This window comes from Tremella mesenterica, assembly GCF_000271645.1.
Source record: "Tremella mesenterica DSM 1558 unplaced genomic scaffold TREMEscaffold_3, whole genome shotgun sequence".
Classification (NCBI taxonomy): domain Eukaryota; kingdom Fungi; phylum Basidiomycota; class Tremellomycetes; order Tremellales; family Tremellaceae; genus Tremella; species Tremella mesenterica.
The window spans coordinates 1,047,576-1,063,839 of NW_006711227.1; the positions used below are offsets into that span (position 1 = coordinate 1,047,576).

At 48.5% G+C, this 16,264-nt stretch overlaps 7 protein-coding genes across 7 annotated transcripts; 3 read left to right on the forward strand and 4 right to left on the reverse strand.

Annotated features, from left to right (window-relative positions):
- Positions 1-234: 234 nt before the first annotated feature.
- Positions 235-1,131, reverse strand: TREMEDRAFT_71343 (uncharacterized protein). Its single transcript, XM_007003698.1, has 3 exons — positions 993-1,131; positions 756-904; positions 235-696 (listed from the first exon to the last, which is right to left on the reverse strand). The coding sequence occupies exons 1-3, from the start codon at positions 1,077-1,079 to the stop codon at positions 411-413; spliced, it is 522 nt and encodes a 173-aa protein (XP_007003760.1). The 5' UTR covers positions 1,080-1,131; the 3' UTR covers positions 235-410.
- Positions 1,132-2,040: 909 nt separating this feature from the next.
- Positions 2,041-3,389, reverse strand: TREMEDRAFT_43285 (uncharacterized protein; the record flags this gene model as incomplete). The annotated part of the gene is made up of 6 exons (XM_007003298.1): positions 3,217-3,389; positions 2,963-3,175; positions 2,833-2,871; positions 2,702-2,791; positions 2,486-2,657; positions 2,041-2,441 (listed from the first exon to the last, which is right to left on the reverse strand). Exons 1-6 carry the CDS (start codon positions 3,379-3,381, stop codon positions 2,041-2,043), a joined length of 1,080 nt encoding a protein of 359 aa, XP_007003360.1. The 5' UTR covers positions 3,382-3,389.
- Positions 3,390-3,579: 190 nt separating this feature from the next.
- On the forward strand, positions 3,580-6,754 carry TREMEDRAFT_73526 (uncharacterized protein). The gene is made up of 4 exons (XM_007003699.1): positions 3,580-3,757; positions 3,828-4,250; positions 4,334-6,120; positions 6,279-6,754. The coding sequence occupies exons 1-4, from the start codon at positions 3,676-3,678 to the stop codon at positions 6,669-6,671; spliced, it is 2,685 nt and encodes an 894-aa protein (XP_007003761.1). The 5' UTR covers positions 3,580-3,675; the 3' UTR covers positions 6,672-6,754.
- Positions 6,755-6,831: 77 nt separating this feature from the next.
- TREMEDRAFT_43291 (uncharacterized protein) lies at positions 6,832-9,788 on the reverse strand. Its single transcript, XM_007003299.1, has 15 exons — positions 9,180-9,788; positions 9,069-9,101; positions 8,992-9,025; positions 8,875-8,941; positions 8,779-8,828; positions 8,690-8,735; positions 8,483-8,586; positions 8,404-8,430; positions 8,222-8,329; positions 8,020-8,160; positions 7,723-7,860; positions 7,471-7,551; positions 7,187-7,266; positions 7,037-7,122; positions 6,832-6,992 (listed from the first exon to the last, which is right to left on the reverse strand). The coding sequence occupies exons 1-15, from the start codon at positions 9,518-9,520 to the stop codon at positions 6,973-6,975; spliced, it is 1,356 nt and encodes a 451-aa protein (XP_007003361.1). The 5' UTR covers positions 9,521-9,788; the 3' UTR covers positions 6,832-6,972.
- Positions 9,789-10,703: 915 nt separating this feature from the next.
- On the forward strand, positions 10,704-11,867 carry TREMEDRAFT_38320 (uncharacterized protein). Its single transcript, XM_007003248.1, has 5 exons — positions 10,704-10,742; positions 10,790-10,861; positions 10,905-11,023; positions 11,127-11,209; positions 11,372-11,867. Exons 1-5 carry the CDS (start codon positions 10,739-10,741, stop codon positions 11,829-11,831), a joined length of 738 nt encoding a protein of 245 aa, XP_007003310.1. The 5' UTR covers positions 10,704-10,738; the 3' UTR covers positions 11,832-11,867.
- A 755-nt stretch (positions 11,868-12,622) lies between these two features.
- TREMEDRAFT_61153 (uncharacterized protein) lies at positions 12,623-13,373 on the reverse strand (the record flags this gene model as incomplete). The annotated part of the gene is made up of 4 exons (XM_007003466.1): positions 12,623-12,632; positions 12,662-12,841; positions 13,043-13,287; positions 13,308-13,373. The coding sequence occupies 4 exons, from the start codon at positions 13,371-13,373 to the stop codon at positions 12,623-12,625; spliced, it is 501 nt and encodes a 166-aa protein (XP_007003528.1).
- A 483-nt stretch (positions 13,374-13,856) lies between these two features.
- Positions 13,857-15,754, forward strand: TREMEDRAFT_61154 (uncharacterized protein; the record flags this gene model as incomplete). Its single annotated transcript, XM_007003467.1, has 3 exons — positions 13,857-14,332; positions 14,387-15,669; positions 15,690-15,754. 3 exons carry the CDS (start codon positions 13,857-13,859, stop codon positions 15,752-15,754), a joined length of 1,824 nt encoding a protein of 607 aa, XP_007003529.1.
- Positions 15,755-16,264: the final 510 nt, after the last annotated feature.

Consider the following 16,264-nt stretch of genomic DNA (forward strand, 5'->3'; position numbering starts at 1 on the left):
GATGCATGTAGGACACAAGTTGGGCCTATAGCAGTGAATGTTGGAGATTTGTCGGAGGAGCATAGTTCATGGTTGACCGAGGTTAGCGATCAAACCGATCACATTCCGGTTTGCGGACCGTCTTCCGGACTAGATGTAGACGTGACATCTTTGACCTCGATGATGTTGATACTTGATGTTTGACAAGCAATGGATGGTGAAATGATCAGTATGAAGTGTTCAAAACATCACGTTACTGAAAGATCATTCATGTTTCCCATCATGTATGCCCAAAGGCCCCAATGTCCATCGTCCATTGTCCATTGTCCAATCATCACTTCCCATTTATACACAGTTCGAAGATTATGTCCATCTAATTCCCCGCCATACCCTCATAATCTCCTCGCCGTACCTTCCCGCCCTACGTCCTCTCATGTTTCCAACACCCACTGTAGAGACATTGGTTGCCAATCCTTGTCGGAGTAAGGTGTACCGAAATCAGTATACGCCATGGCGGCTCCGAGGAGATGTGAACCCTGAGTGCTATCGAACATCCAGAAAGTGGGATTGGAATCGGTATGATCGGCGTTGTGATAATTGATACTGGCTGGTCCTGGGAAAGCACTGGGTGTGTTCCATATAGGCACTTGAACACCACTTCCCCATGAGTCATCAACGGTGGAGTCCGCTGGATAGCATCCGTCAAACACTACAGCCCTATGCATTTAGCGCGAGGTCACAGAACAGAATTGTCACGGGTGAATGAATGCACTTACGTTGAAGGTGAAGTATCCATAGAGCCAGAAGCTACCGAATAAGAAAACAAACACATGTTCAAGGTACCACCGGTGAAAGGAAACCCGACCATCTGATCGGTGGAGTCTGAGAGGATGGTGAATGGTGTGGCCAGAGTAGGGTCAGAGGACTGTCAAGATAAGCATGTCATCAATTTTCAATGAAGCTTGATTATCGAGGGAGAGGAAAGAGCTAAGTAGAATATGGATATAACGCACTAGGACGAATTGGTAGAGATTACTATCCCAATGAGCCCAACTGATATCGGTAACCGGAGATGAAGCCCTCTCTTCCAGTTCGTCCATGGCACGCTTGCTGACTGGTGGAGTGAGAGGTGTAGCTTGGATATAAGCGATGGTGGATTCGGCCGACCTTCTGGCTAAGTGGTCTTCAAGGTCAGCTTGAATCATCGATACCAGAAGCTACAGCATCATACACTAGAAAGCGAAGACAAGCAAAGTGATTGCGTCTCGTCACCGCTCACCAAAGAGAATGGCTACATGACTGAATCATGCATGGAGAGACTGGAGAGAAGGGAATGAACAAGGAAGAGAAAGACTCACTGCGCGTAGCTGTCGCATTGTATCTCCTGAACGGCGCCTTTGGGGGCAAACCCCTCCTGAATCTCTGAGAGTTGGTCAACGACTCCTTGACAAACTTAACCTCATGTCCGCCAGGTGCTACTGGAGCTGCAGCGGACAAAGTCGCAGCAATTGCAAGGATAAACAAGGACAAGCCGCGCATGATGGAATGAAGGACAAAAAGTGGGTGGTTGTTGTTGATTGAGTAGGCGAGTTGAGGTTTTGTATGGTTCCTCTATGGACATTGTTTATCCCGGATTTTGGCAGCGCCTGGTGGATGTTGGTTAAATTCGGTGCAGAACCGGTCTGCAGGTAGGAATGTAGGAGTTGTTGTTGAATACATACTGGAATGGAAGCGAACAAGACTCGACCCCACTTGCCAGTTCGATCGGTACCGTGTGGTGGGACATATCGATTCGTGCCTTCATACCCGGGGTACGGTGGTGTGCCTGAAGAGACTGGCGTCCAGTCGACCGATATCGTGGGTTGGTAGTGGTTTACAACTAGACTTGGTCACCGCGAGGGGCGAAAGTGGTCACTGGTGGGGTGCCGTGTGTACAGAAATTTCTACGGTCACGGTTAAAGACCTCTCTGTGTGGTTATGGCACTCCCAGCATACACGACTTACTCGTGAAGTAGTCACCCCGCCGAGAGAGGGTCATAAGACGAGTATACCCGGGTCCATTTATCCCATCCAAAACTTCTTGTTCCAAGCACTCCCATCACCTCCATATGGACTGGTCATTGTAGCCCAATCTTGGATGCCCGTCCGTCCTGCGCGCGCGCTTTTCGCGCCCACATCAAGCGGTCGAGCATTGTCAATCAATACCTGAACACTTTCTTCGAGCTCCATCCTCTCATCTTGCTCAGGTAACTGACTAGCAGGTTTCCTTGGTGATCGTCCAGGTGTCGGTGGGGTTAATGGGCGCTTGTTTCCTGCAATCTGAGATGCGTTTGAAGCTAAAGACGCGGGTGGAGTAGGAAGAGCATTGTTGGAAATCCGGCTGATGGTCTGATGATGAAGTTCGGCAAAGTTTTCGATGGTACTGACTATCTCGCGCCAGTCTGTCATCTTACCCGGGCCTACTGGTCAGGACTAGGGCTGGTCTTAGAAAATGGAGTATACGCACCTTCGTCACCACAAGCTAATGTCCCCGTTCCCTGAGGTCCCAAGACTAGATAGTCAAGTTCTTGGAGTACACGTAAATGTTTTGCAGTGAGTTTATGTTGATACATGTAAGTATTCATAGCAGGACAGATGACGACTGGAGTGGAGGGGGACAATGCTCGGAGAAGGGATAACTGCATTGTCAGATAACAAAGCTACTCCATAGAGACTGACATACCGCCAGATTATCCGCAAAACCATTGGCGATCTTCGCGAGCATGTCCGCGGAACATGGAGCGACAACGACTAAATCTGCCCATCGCCGGAGCTGCGTCTCAGCTAGCGAAAAGGATCTCAAAGCTTACTCACCTCAATATGTAAAATGGGGTCGCCAACTTTTCTCCAATCCTGACTTCGTCAGCCATTGCTTTCATGTCCACCAGACGTTCCAGTCGTCCGCTTCGCGGCCGCCCAAAGTATACGAAGGACTGTGACTCACACTCCACTCATCCGTATCTGTCCACACAGTCACACGTCGAGGGTCATTCTCGTACGTTCCAGAGGAGCCCCACCTGCCGCCATCTGTTCCGGCGGAATGACTGGAGGGGTGTGCTCCGTATAGTGCGGTATACACAGCCTTGTCGATTTGATCTTGATTGAAGAAATGCAAAGATGCATTCGTGGCCACTACCTGCAGGTCGATGTGAGGTTTCTGAGATAAGAATGATACATATGGAAAAGGTGAAAGCTCACTTTGGCCAAAGCGGCAACGATGTCAGGAGCTTTGATGCTCGCCACCGACCCAGTCGTGATGAGCAGAACACGAAAGATACCATCGGGTATGCTGGGACGATGATCCGCAGATACAAAAGGTCTTCCAGAAGGTCGCGATGGTCCAGCTTGTGCATCCGAAGACATGTTGTGATGTTACCAGAGATATGATACTGTATGTAGGATGCAGCCGGCCGGCGGCCCAGTCGAAAGGTAGCGGAGGGGAGGAAGCGGTGATAGCCGCCGGGAAATAGGCCAGCACCTTCCAGGACGCGCGCCTGTTTTCGAGCAATTTCTAGCATGTGCCTTGATCGTCGCCGAATGTCGCCGAACTTGTCGCCGTCCCCTACTTACTGGCGACCCGGAAACGATACATATACCATTCCTCTTCTCAACTTTCATCCATGTTACATCTATTCCAATATCTAAGACTATAACGAAATGGGAGACAACTTCACTGAAAAATCATCTCAACTCCTCCAAACTGCCTTCGAAAAGGCTGACGAGCTCAGTAACTCTCAATGTAAGTATCTCTCCTGCTCTTGTAATGATTGACTTACAACGCACTTGACTCGAACGAAGCTGACTTGTAGTACATCCACTTCATCTCATCGCAGCATTCTGGGACGATGAAGAGCCGAACAATCCAAACTTACTGAAAGGTGCTCTTGAGCATATCGGAGCCAATGCGACCGCTTTCAATCGTGCCCTTCTTTCCCGTCTCAACAAGCTTCCCGTCGTCACTCCCAAACCAGACCCACCTTTGCCACTCACGAAATCATTCAATGCTGTCGTGGTGGAGGCTCAAAAACTTCAAAAAGAGCAAAATGATCGGTTTGTGGCTCAGGATCTCCTTCTAGTAGCGTGCGCGCGGGTGGATCAATCGGACATGAAAGAATTATTGAAAGCTGCTGGGACGGATGTGAACGCGTTCGAAGCTGAGCTTAAGAGGAAGAGGGGAGGAAGGAAGGTGGATAGTAAAGGAGCTGAAGCACAATTTGACGCTTTAAACAAATGTAAGTGAACTCCTCCTATCATTACTTCCCACATCTCTTCTCATGTCTGCACTTTGATTGAGGATCTCCCGCTGACGTGACAGATTGTACCGATCTTACCGCTCTCGCCGAACAAGGAAAACTCGACCCTGTCATAGGAAGAGACAACGAGATCCGAAGAGTCATCCGTATTCTCTCCAGACGAACCAAAGGTAATCCAGTCCTCATTGGTGAACCCGGTGTGGGTAAAACAGCAATTGTCGAAGGTCTCGCCCAAAGAATCGTCGATCGTGATGTTCCCGCTTCTCTCATCTCTCGACTTCTCGCCTTGGACATGGGTGCACTCATGGCTGGTGCAAAGTACAAAGGAGAATACGAAGAACGTGTCAAAGCCGTCTTGAACGAAATTGAGAAATCAGGTGACGAAGGTACACAAATCTTACTTTTCATCGATGAAATGCACCTTCTCACCGCTGGAAAAGATTCGAGTGGAGGTATGGATGCTGCCAATTTACTTAAACCGATGTTGGCTAGAGGTAAACTCAAGGTTATCGGCGCTACGACACTGAACGAATATCGCGAATATATCGAGAAAGATTCCGCTTTGGAAAGACGTTTCGCTCAAGTTATCGTGGACGAACCTTCTGTAGTGGATACCGTAGCTATCATGCGTGGTATTCGTGAGAAATACGAATCTTTCCATGGTCTAAGAGTTCAAGATGCCGCTTTGGTATTGGCTGCTCAACTCGCGAAGCAATATCTTACATCACGAAGACTTCCCGATTCCGCCATTGATCTTCTCGACGAAGCAGCCAGTGCCGTCAAAGTCGCACGCGAAACGAGACCGGAGGCGATCGATGAATTGGAACGACGTAAAGTTAGTTTGGAAATTGAAATCCATGCGTTGGAGAGGGAGAAAGATGACGCATCAAAAGAACGTCTTGAAATCGCTAAAAAAGCTATTGCGGAAGTGGAAGATCAATTAGGACCTTTAAAGCGGGAATACGAAAACGAAAAACATATCGGTGATCAAATTGCGGAAATGAGACGAAAGATCGATGAATTAAGAGCTAAAGCGGATGAAGCTCAAAGACGATATGACCTCGCTACAGCGGCAGATATTCGATATCATTCAATTCCTCAACGTGAAGCTAAATTACGTGAATTAGAACAACGTGAAGAAGAAAGAGGAACGGGTCAACAAGTCACACCTGAAATGATTGCCGAAGTTGTCGCTCGTTGGACTGGAGTTCCGGTTTCTCGATTAGTAGAGACGGAAAAAGCTAAATTACTACGACTTGAGAAGATCATTTCGAAAAAAGTTATCGGTCAACCTGAAGCAGTCAAAGCTGTAGCCAATGCTATTCGACTTAATCGTTCAGGGTTAGGAAACCAAAATCGACCAATAGCTTCTTTCCTTTTAGTTGGACCATCAGGAACTGGTAAAACTTTACTGGCGAAAACTCTAGCAAGTGTCATGTTTAATAGTGAAGACGCTATGGTCAGAATTGACGCTTCTGAATATTCAGAAAAACATTCGGTTTCACGTTTGATCGGTGCCGCACCAGGTTATATAGGTCATGAATCCGGTGGACAACTCACAGAAGCTGTCAGAAGGAAACCTTACAGTTTGATTTTGATCGATGAGATAGAAAAGGCTGCAAGGGAATTTCATCAATTGTTCCTTCAGGTTTTAGATGATGGACGTTTGACGGATAATAAAGGTCGAGTGGTGGATTTTAGAAATACGATTATAATGATGACTTCGAATGTTGGATCGGTGTATTTGAACGAAAATCCTACAGAAGGTCCTGTCCTTCCAGCTGTTCGACAACAAGTCATGGGAGCCATTTCAGCTACTTTCCCTCCTGAGTTCATCAATCGTATAGACGTGAGTATCAATTTACTTTCGATTTCTCTCTCTACTTCTTCCCTTCCCTTCACATACCATTCCCTCTGTCTCAAACACCCACCCTTTTCTCATTACTTATTCTTCTAGCACGATGAGTCCAAGATTGAAAAGATATAGGACATAAGCTGACTTGACAGGACATAATCCTCTATCGCTCTCTTAGTAGACAAGACATTCACAAAATCGTCGACGTCAGACTTAAAGAAGTACAACAACGACTCGAAGCCAACGGAAGAAAGATCAGACTTGCAGTCGACGATCAAGCCAAAGATTGGCTCGCATCAGCAGGTTATTCACCTTCGTATGGTGCCAGACCGATGGCTCGTCTCATCCAAACTGAGATACTCAATCCACTTTCGAAACTACTTCTCCAGACTAGAGTCAGGGATGGTGAGAAAGCTCATGTGACGGCAGATTTGAGAAGAAACAGATTGGTGGTGATTCCGAACCATGAAGCTGATGTCACTCAACCTGATGATAGTGAGGATGAAGATGACGGGATGGATATAGAAGTGGAAGAAGTCGATTGAGGTTATCGAAGTATAGCAGGAGGATCGATCAACTTAATCATCATTGGTGTTTGTAGATGTTATGAATGTGTTTAGACATTGATATATGATAGTGGCTTACTTTGATCTTTCCAACACTACAATACGTACATACTCTACTCAAAGGCAGAATCATTTTGTAGTCTCATCTCATTGCATATTGCGACTGACTTACTTGGACTAACGACGACAATTGGAGGCCAACAGCTAACACTTGATCTGGTACATAACATATTTTGCTCAATACTTGACTGTGATTGTTCCTACTCTAGCTCCCCGGCGCTCAAACATCCGGTCCAGCGACTGTAACGTCAACATCAAATAGTCAAGAGATTGATAAAACTTACTCATGACCTTAATAGCTACCTCACCATCGGGACCTTTACCATTTTTAGAAGTAGCGAAAGCCTCTAGCGTTTGAGAGAAAGGATATCTATAATGAGCTCCGACCCTGGCTCAACCTATGCAAGTGTAGTTGAAATGAGAACGTCACTCACCGATGAGTGAGGAGAGGCTTGACATCGACCAATCCGCGAGAGACCAGGTCAATAGCCATTTCGTATACTCCTGCGCCGTACTGACATCAGTTTGACTCCTGCCCCATGATTAATCCTTTCAACGTAGCCATTTGGCTTGGATGCGGAAGGATCAACGATGGTCGAGTGGGAACCATGGGTGAGTCTGAGATCGGAGTCGATCATCTGTGCCAAAGGGGAAAGGTGGTTGTGAGAGGTGATAGATGAAACGAATGACAAGAAATGAGTCGTAAAGAAAGACTAACGCGGAAAGTCCCAGTAACGTTGAGCTCTCGAACATTGATCAGATTCCAAGGGACAGACATATCGGATCTGGAGAATCCAACCTGGTCTATCAGCCTCGTCGATGGTAGGGAGGTATATACGATCACGACTACAGTTTGGTCCGTGCTAGTGTAGGACACGCTTAAGACCACACGGCTGAGCACACAGTAATGAAGACGAATGGCGCCTGAGGAAAAGAAGTGACAGGTAAGGAAGAGAGAAAAAGAACGTACCTGTACAAACGACCCTCTGTGCTTCAACAACCTCAGACCAGTCTGTATACAGACCTCCGCTCCGGAACACTCAAATACATAGTCTATACCTGTAGATCCTCTAGCGGAGAGACCAAATTTCTCTCTGATAATTTCGGCCTGGACATCAATCATTCGCGCTTGTTTCACCCAGTCTTTCATAAACACCCTCGCACACATTGGAGGTCTGGGTGTCCGTTATAGTATGCACACAGAGGTTGTGGCAGCATGAAAGGGTTATGTGTGACGGATTGGGTATGTGGAGAGCGTGAGACTGACGTGTCGTATTGAATACTCCGCTCTCGTCTCTCCTGGCTCCATAGGTGCCGCAGCATGGATATCCGTAGCTGCGTATTTCTTCGCGAAATCAAGTCGATCCTGAGCCGTATTCACAGCGATGATTCTCTTCGCTCCTAGTGCCTTGCATACGGCCATCATACCACCACGTCAGGATATTCTCAGAAGTAAAATTCGGGGGAACGACTGACACTAAACCTATGGGACCGGCACCGAAAACGATGACATTCTTTCCCGGACGCATCTTGGCTATCTCGTTGACAGCGTGAACTGCTACGCTCAACGGTTCCATCTGGCATTAGTCTCCGGTCCTTTCTCCTTTTCTCAACGTTCAACATATGTAGGAGCAAAGACAGCATGTCCCACCAGAGCACCTTCTTCTAATGTCATATTCTAGCTCGAGTCAGTGACCAATCATCTTAGAGCAAGAGAGAGATGAGCGCACGTCTGGGAGTTTGTGACATAAGTCTGCCGGGAGACGATAGAATCCTTGCAAAGTACCGTCGTTGAATCCATCCGATGCAAATCGCATGAATTCACATTGATTGTCTGTTACTCAGCTCTCTCCTATACCCTGTTCAGTTGACTCAAGGACTTTATGAAGTGATGTGACAGGGTTGATAAAAGTGAAGTGTAAGGAAAATCAACGCACAATGACCCCCTTTGCAATCTACACATCGCAAACATGCCTCGCCCGGCTTCATGAGTCAGTCATTGCCTACGACTGTCATTTGCACTCACTTCGAGAGCTACCCTATCACCAGGTTTGACATTCTTCACGTTCTTGCCCACTAGACGTCAGTCAACAAGATATAGGGGGTGATAATAATGACACACCCGCACAAACTATACCGGCACACTCGTGACCCAAGATGAGAGGAATATTTACGGGACCCCGAGAACACTTAATATCAGCTCGTCGGCTCAAGTTCTGATTACGAGTGAAGTACGCACCTTAGCAGTGAGGTAGATGTGCATGTCTGAGCCACTGTCACATGAGCGAAGAGTATGCAGGGTTCAGGGGAACTGACCATATACCATTCCGTTTGGGACACACGATAGCTCTGTTATTAGCTCGTCGCCCAATTATCTTTCCTCTTCTGAGAAGCCGGATGTCAGATCTTCAGATGACAAAGACTCACTCCCAGGGTTCACACTCTTGAGGAATGTCGACTGGGTAAGGCTTCATGATCGCTGCTTGCTCCAGCAGCCATGCCGTGTTTGACTTGGGAAACAGCAGGTCATCGGGTCTAACTTGGAATAGGTTTTGGACCATCTTGCTGGACGTGTAGCCGCTTCTTCGACTTCCTAACTGAAGTAGAGGATCAGAAAGTTGTCTGGACAGCTGGAATAGGCAAAGCTGAACAGTTAAGATTAGTCGGTCAGAGTACGGCTCGTCCGGGTAGAACTCACTGGGGGCCCCGCACCTTCGGGCCGGTGTGCCGACACCTCTCTCCAAGAACTTCAACGCGTATAGAAACATACTATGGCACTCGATACTTGTAGCTTACATGTTACAACAACGATCATTAAGAGTACGAGTAGACATTTTCACCGGTCGGAGAGTCAAACGGTCCCAGGTATCTCGAAACCGCCTTTTGCGAGTTCCGCCACAAAGGGGTCATCGACCTTATAAAGAGCTTCGACGACTTCAGAACGGAGTTGAGCGCGGGTCTCGGAAGTTGGGCTTGAGGAGGTGGAACGGAGATATATGTCGATACCTGCTGGAGTGAATAAAGTCTTGGAGAAGACTGAAGATGTCAGTTCTATCTTTTGTGTGATACATGAATGGAACACGGGCGGGCGAGGAAGCCGCAGGGAGAAGATGAATTCTTACATGTCACCGCCCATTCCAAAGAGCTCTCCTCATCTTTCCCATAACCCAGTACTTCCCAATGAGAACTGACAAAGAACAAGAGACCTTTGCCCCTCCAGTCAAAGGTGGCGCCGTTCGTACTACCCCTCAGCTCAAGGTCGCATACATGGCATACAACTTACTGAGGTGTCAAAGTTTCCCGCCCTTTCACTGAGACGTCAGTCCCACCGATTGCCACACCACATAAAGACACATACCCGTACTGGGCTTACTAACATCCGCAGCTGAACGCTTTCGGTATTCCACACAACTGTCAAAAGCTTCATTCTTCTGCGTATCAGGCAGAGGGGTGTAAGTGATCACCACATCTCTGAGTTAGTCATTGTACATGTAAGGCCAAGACGAGTCACCTTTCTTGTCCTGCAAACAGATCAGCGGGCAATGAGATGCAAGCGAGGAGAACTCACTTTCCACATAGGTAACGTTGACCATACTACCCCCCAACGACCCATAAACCATTCTCTGTCGAAACCTCCTGACGCGTCCGCTAAAGAAGAGTCTTCCGACCCGGGAGAATGGACAAGTACTCGCCTTCGTGGATCATTGACTGTGAGTTCTTCTTGTGGGAGAGCGTCTGTCATGGTTAGTCGACAACAGAGGAGGGGGATGAGGATGCATAGAGCTGCATTGGATACAACGGATTGTCATACGTACATACATGTATGGGTCGATGAGGATGTCATGGCGTCATATGTTTCAGGCACAATGCCACATCTCTATCTCCGTATCGCCGGGAGTCTTGCCGCCATCTTTCGACGTCATTCACACATCTCTTCGGCTCTGAATAGACGACAGATCGCAAGTGACATCTGACCATCCCGAAAAATGGGTAGGTCGATAGATTATTACGACTGAGATAGTATACTAATCCTTCAGGTATATTTACAAATGATCCAACCGACGACGTGATCGTATCCGCTTCTTTCCTCGAGACCAACCCTTTCGGCCGTGAGTAACAGGCCTCTCACTGGGGGTTATGGCTGAATCGTAGTCGTCGTTAATGGCGAGAATACCGGACTACTTCTACATCTCCAAAATGCTGGCAGGAAGAATTATACTTTATTGTCTGCCGGGGCGAGTTATCATGATCCCCTGAATTACTGGACATTGGTGAGTTCACGTTTCCACTCTTGGCCTCTCCTAGCAAGAGGGGGGGGGGGGGGGGTGTTCAGGACGGATATGTTGGGCTAAAGAGGGAAAGCTGATGTGGTAGACGAGAAACGCTTCGACTTTACGATACAACATCCCTCTTCTTTCTGGAACTAACTTCTCCGCGCCCTTCTCCTTGTATTCCGAGTGAGTTCCTCTTCAACTGTCCCACATCTTTCGCTCAACCATGTTCGGTCCCAGCTTTGTATACCAATCACACCTCGCCATTCTGATAGAGTAGCATCGAAGTCCATTCAAATTGAGTATTTGTACTGCAGATCTGCTCATGAAAGATTGACTGACGTTCAGACAAAAGCCACAAGAGGTCGGGTTGACAGTATGGATCAATGTTGCCGAACAAACCCCCCAACCGTCTCTTTACACCTTAACAGCTCTCAATCAAACCGTATCCGTCGTTGAAACCCAAGCGAAGTGGTACGATCCCCAAACCCTTTTCCTCTACTTAGTTCTTATCTCCTTCCTCGGCGCCGGAGCCTGGTTGGCGTACAATACCTTCTTCCCCACCCTCGCCAAACGGGGAAACAAAAAGACAAAAGCTGTCAAAGCGGTGGTTCCCGCTTCGCCTGGAAAGGCGTATCCTGATGTCAAACCTTACGAAGAAGAGTGGATCCCCGTGCAACAATTGAAGAGTCGAGCTAGCAAGTTGAAGAAAAGTGGTCAGGATGGGGAAGCAACGAGCGGAGGTGAAGCGACTAGTGGGGCCGAGTTAAGTGGGGAGAAGGCGAGAAAGAGGAAGGGTAAAAAATAGGCATGGGAATCGCCATGCAACGTGTTATCTGCATTCCGAATATCCTGAGTCGTGTTCACATCTGAGGTCGTGTTGAGGCTAGACTCTGCGGATATGCAGAATGGAAATCGGCAGTCTATAATTGACATTTGGCAGATCATCGGCGGCGTTGGCAGTGCTCGAAGTCTAGACTGGGCTATGATAGATCCTCCCTTTACGCCGTACGCCGACAGCCGTCGTAACTAACATGAGTCACAATCGATACTCCACATACCCACGATCCTGCAGGATTCGCCATCTTTCCACCTCCCGAGCGAATCGGAAGCCGATGCAACACGAGTAGTGTAATGACTCGACACAGAACGATCGTCATCGTAATAATCACGACATGTATATCATTCGGTATAGTATGCGACGCATGCGGTACACATTTGACCCTCATATCTCATCCACTTAATCAGATTCGCACATAGCCACCAATTGCCCTGATAACTCTCTCACAACCGACACGATGCAGGCGTTAAATGAATCCTTCCTCCCCCCACTCAATCTCTGTCTCTTGGCAGGACCCGATTGTTGAGTCGAGAACGCCCTTAATGAGCCGCCCCGCGCCTTGGACAGTGCATGAGAAGGTAAATGAGGTTGAGCAGCTGATCGATGAAACAGAGACGCGTTGGGGAAAACGCGTATCCCTCCCTCCATATGTAGATAGCCATAGAGTTCGTCGAGGCTGAACTGCTGGTCTTCGGTCCTGATCGACGTCGGTGGTACAGGATAGGATCCAGGAGGATTTGAAAGTTTCCTTGCATCTTTCAAGAGCCACTACGAGATAGCCTGCGGCTACGGCTCACGTGATCAGAGGGGAAGGGTGGCCCCTCATACCTGGCCCTGCGGAGAATGCGGTCACCGGGTAATAAGCCTGACTCGGATGTTGAATCCGAACTCGTTGATCCCATGTTTTGGGACAGTAGGTCACTGCGATCACTGCATCACTGGAACTACGTATCCGCAACGGAGTGAGATTCCGAATTCTACTTCCATGCATCTATGGGCTGGAAGATTTCAACGCCGCGCGGCAAAGACACGAGAACGGGATCGACAGTTTGGAGTGAGAGAACATGACGCAATCATCCCCTCTCTGACGCACAGACTGAGACGGCGAACGGAGAGCCCGGAAGATTAGGGGGAAGAGGTGAACATGCATGTGACCATGTGGGATGTGGGGCACTCACAGAAATTCGGAAGAACCTGAGCCAAAATATAAGAACGCACTCTCTGCGCTTGCATTGACGAAAGAGAATGACGAATGACCGAAGATTTCCGAAAGCGTACGTTCCCGGATAAAACGGACTTCCCAAACGTGTTTCACGGATCCCACGGATTTGACGGACGGGGGAGACGGTGGAAATTCGGAGCATTGACCGGCCCGACGTTCGACCGGTGTAGACGTGGTCTTGGCGAAAACCTTTAATCCCGTCTCAGCAAGTATTAACACACCACTAATTTGCCGAGTTCCCCGGTTTCCAGATTGCGACTCCGCATCGTGGCTCCGCGGGTCGCCATCTGACTTAGAACTACGGTTCCTGGTTTGAGACGACGGAAACTGGTTTGAAAGGCCGGTGACTGACCCAGAGGACCGGATACCGTCCTTAGAAGCCGGCTTGGTGCGTTTAATGGTCGGAATGTAGAGCTTAGAAGCCGGATAAGACACTTAACTTGAAACGTCTCTCCTCATCGATTTGGACCTCCAGGTCACGATCGAACATGTCTCGCATGTCGGTATGCATCCAATCTACTCCAATCGAAAGTTACAAGTCAATAGAAGACCCGGTGACGGTGTTATACACCTGCAAACTATCATCATATTGGAGTGAGAACAATAGACCCTCGTACCATACATGACACACCATCAGTGTGGCGACCTTCTTTTATTTCCCCATCAATATCTTCTTTACAACTTACTTGTCACTCCATCATCATCTCAACACATATCCTAAGCTCCTCTCAAGAACCCGTAACCTCTAAGGCTACCATTCATTGTCAAATATGTCTCGCCGAACTCCTGCGACACATCCCCCTCCCCCCAAGGACCCCAGTACCCCGTCTCGTCGTCGAGCAGTCCCTCGTCCTAGAACTCCTGCAGATCCTCCTACCCCTGCACGTTCTTCTCGCAGAGCCGCCAGCAAAACTCCACTCCCAAGCAAGTCTTCTTCCCCTCTACCTGCTTTTTCCGATCGTATCGCAAAAGCCGCAGAAGAGTGGAAAACTTCCTTCCAGGCCTCGGACCCGGTTTTCTCTTCTAAAGAAACTACCAGGCAAGTTGAGGAAAAGATTAGTTCAGGTATCCAACCCTGGGATCATTGTCCTTCTGCATTCTTCCCCACAGTGGCGGCCAGGTTTGGACTGAGTCGTTGGATACCTGATCCAATTCCAGATAAAGGTAGTCGTGGGCCCGCCTGTATCGTGGAAGGAGAAAGTGGTTTCATGTGTCATACGGGGTCTTTGCCAGCCTTTCTTTACACGTAAGTCCAATCATTGTCTTCTATGATGAGATAGAGTGCTTGCTAACAAAACAGTTATCAAAATCACGCCTGTCCAAACGCCCAGCGTCGAAAATTCCCCACCCTCATCTTCAGATACAAATTCGATAAAACTGGCTCCCTAATCCCTTTTGCCTGTTGGGCATGTCACACCAATGTGGACAGCTTTTGCTCTGTTGGATCTCTGCGGTTGCAAGAGCTCAACTCGCCGTCACAAGTTGCTGGACCGATAGATCACGATCACACAAACATCAAAGATTCCGTTGCCGTCAGCAAACGTAAAGCCGACACTGCCCAATTGGAACTCCCGATCGGTAAACGGACACATCTATCTCAGGAGCCTTCCGAAGCACCTTCAAAAACTATCGAGGGAGACGCTCTCATCTTCTCTGATCGCCAACTACCTCCGCCATTGCCAAACAGCGAGGAACCCCATCAAACTTCAGATCCTGTGGATCAGCTTCAACCACTTCATCCTCCACCACTTGTCACTGTCTCCCAGCCGCACGAACCATCTCTAGCAAGTCCGGTTTCTGTTGTTGAATCCGACGCCTCACTTCATCCCAAGAAGCATGAACAGCCCTCTCAGCCTCTTCGAACTCGGTCAAAGTGGCGTGAATATCATGGTAAACGTCAGTCAAGATCATCCAGCCAGATACCTGAATCCCTGGCTCCACCTCCCTCATCGTCATCTATTGTGACTGTCAATGTGCCTCCGCAGATGCCTCCTCTTACCATACCGGCTCCCGTGGCCTTGCCGACTCCTCAGTTAGAGCATCATGTGGAATCTATCATACCGTCTTCTCTCCCTCCTTTCCCAGCCAACAACGAATCTCTCACTCCTGCCAAAGACCGATCCACTCTGTTACCCAAATTTGACTCCTTCACACCATCCCATGAACTATTTAAATTGCGTGCAACGCTAGAAAGTCATTTGTCTGCTCCTGTGGATCATGCGACCCAGCATCTCATCTCTCTCAAACAAACGCGTCAACAGACGACCGCTATCCTAGATGAGCTTTTCACCAAGTGTCGACAAGCGTGGTCAAACGCTGAAAGAGATCGCGCTGCAATAGCAGACGTACGAAATGAAAGAGACAAGCATGCTTCACATCTACGTACACTAGACGCTCGTCTCATCAATTCTTCCCAGAAGCTGCAGGCGAAGGAGAAAGAGTTGGAAGAGGTCAAGAAGCAAGTGCAATTTCTGGAAAAGCACGCGCAGACAGCTCAGGAAGAAGCTATAGCTCTGGATGAGAGGATGGCGCAGGCGCTTGCCGAGAGGGATAAGGCATTGGAGGAGAAGGAAGCAGCGGTTCGTGCAAACTCTGAGTCAAAGGTCGAATGTCAAGCTTGGCAGAAGCAGTGCGAAGAGGCAAAGATAGAACGAGCCAGGGCGGATGAGGCACTGGATGATGCGGCCTTGGAGGTGACAGAGCTGCAAGACCAGGTCCAGTCTTTGCAGGGTACCATTCACGAGCTTCTGTCAAAAGTACACACGTTGGAAGAACATTTTCATACCCACGTTGATATTTCACCCTTGACTGCCAACCTTTCACAATCGGGACCTCTGTACACCAACCCTGCTTCCTTGACCCTCGATCGTTCTTCCCAATCTTCTTCACATGAGACTCAAACAGCCGAAGTATCAAACCCAGCAGCGAAGTTATGACCTCTCTCTCAGCAGGGGATCCTCAACCTCCCCAGTTTCTCCAAAATGTCCCCGAGCTCTCTTCAGATGTAAGCGATCCACTGTCATCAGTCAACCACAATGCTTCTCTGCGCCTCAGTCCCGGACACGTGCAAAATCCTTTGGAAAATGAGGGAAACGCTTCCTTGGCTCATACGACACTCAATCAGATATTCATCGGCTGCCAATCCACCACGAAATTCAGCCACCGACCGATGAACATG

Bases quoted from the DNA above. Each gene is read 5' to 3' on its own strand.
- TREMEDRAFT_71343 (XM_007003698.1), bottom strand. From the start codon at position 1,079: ATGGACGAACTGGAAGAGAGGGCTTCATCTCCGGTTACCGATATCAGT. The intron at 905-992 runs GTGCGTTATATC...TTATCTTGACAG, and splicing joins ATCTCTACCAATTCGTCCTA to TCCTCTGACCCTACTCTGGC. The intron at 697-755 runs GTAAGTGCATTC...CTAAATGCATAG, and splicing joins ATGGATACTTCACCTTCAAC to GGCTGTAGTGTTTGACGGAT.
- TREMEDRAFT_73526 (XM_007003699.1), top strand. From the start codon at position 3,676: ATGGGAGACAACTTCACTGAAAAATCATCTCAACTCCTCCAAACTGCC. The intron at 3,758-3,827 runs GTAAGTATCTCT...GCTGACTTGTAG, and splicing joins CGAGCTCAGTAACTCTCAAT to TACATCCACTTCATCTCATC. The intron at 6,121-6,278 runs GTGAGTATCAAT...CTGACTTGACAG, and splicing joins AGTTCATCAATCGTATAGAC to GACATAATCCTCTATCGCTC.
- TREMEDRAFT_43291 (XM_007003299.1), bottom strand. From the start codon at position 9,520: ATGTTTCTATACGCGTTGAAGTTCTTGGAGAGAGGTGTCGGCACACCG. The intron at 9,102-9,179 runs GTGAGTCTTTGT...AGCTAATAACAG, and splicing joins CAAGAGTGTGAACCCTGGGA to AGCTATCGTGTGTCCCAAAC. The intron at 7,552-7,722 runs GTACGTTCTTTT...CTGATAGACCAG, and splicing joins ACAGAGGGTCGTTTGTACAG to GTTGGATTCTCCAGATCCGA.
- TREMEDRAFT_38320 (XM_007003248.1), top strand. The intron at 10,862-10,904 runs GTGAGTAACAGG...GCTGAATCGTAG, and splicing joins CGAGACCAACCCTTTCGGCC to TCGTCGTTAATGGCGAGAAT. The intron at 11,210-11,371 runs GTGAGTTCCTCT...ACTGACGTTCAG, and splicing joins CCCTTCTCCTTGTATTCCGA to ACAAAAGCCACAAGAGGTCG.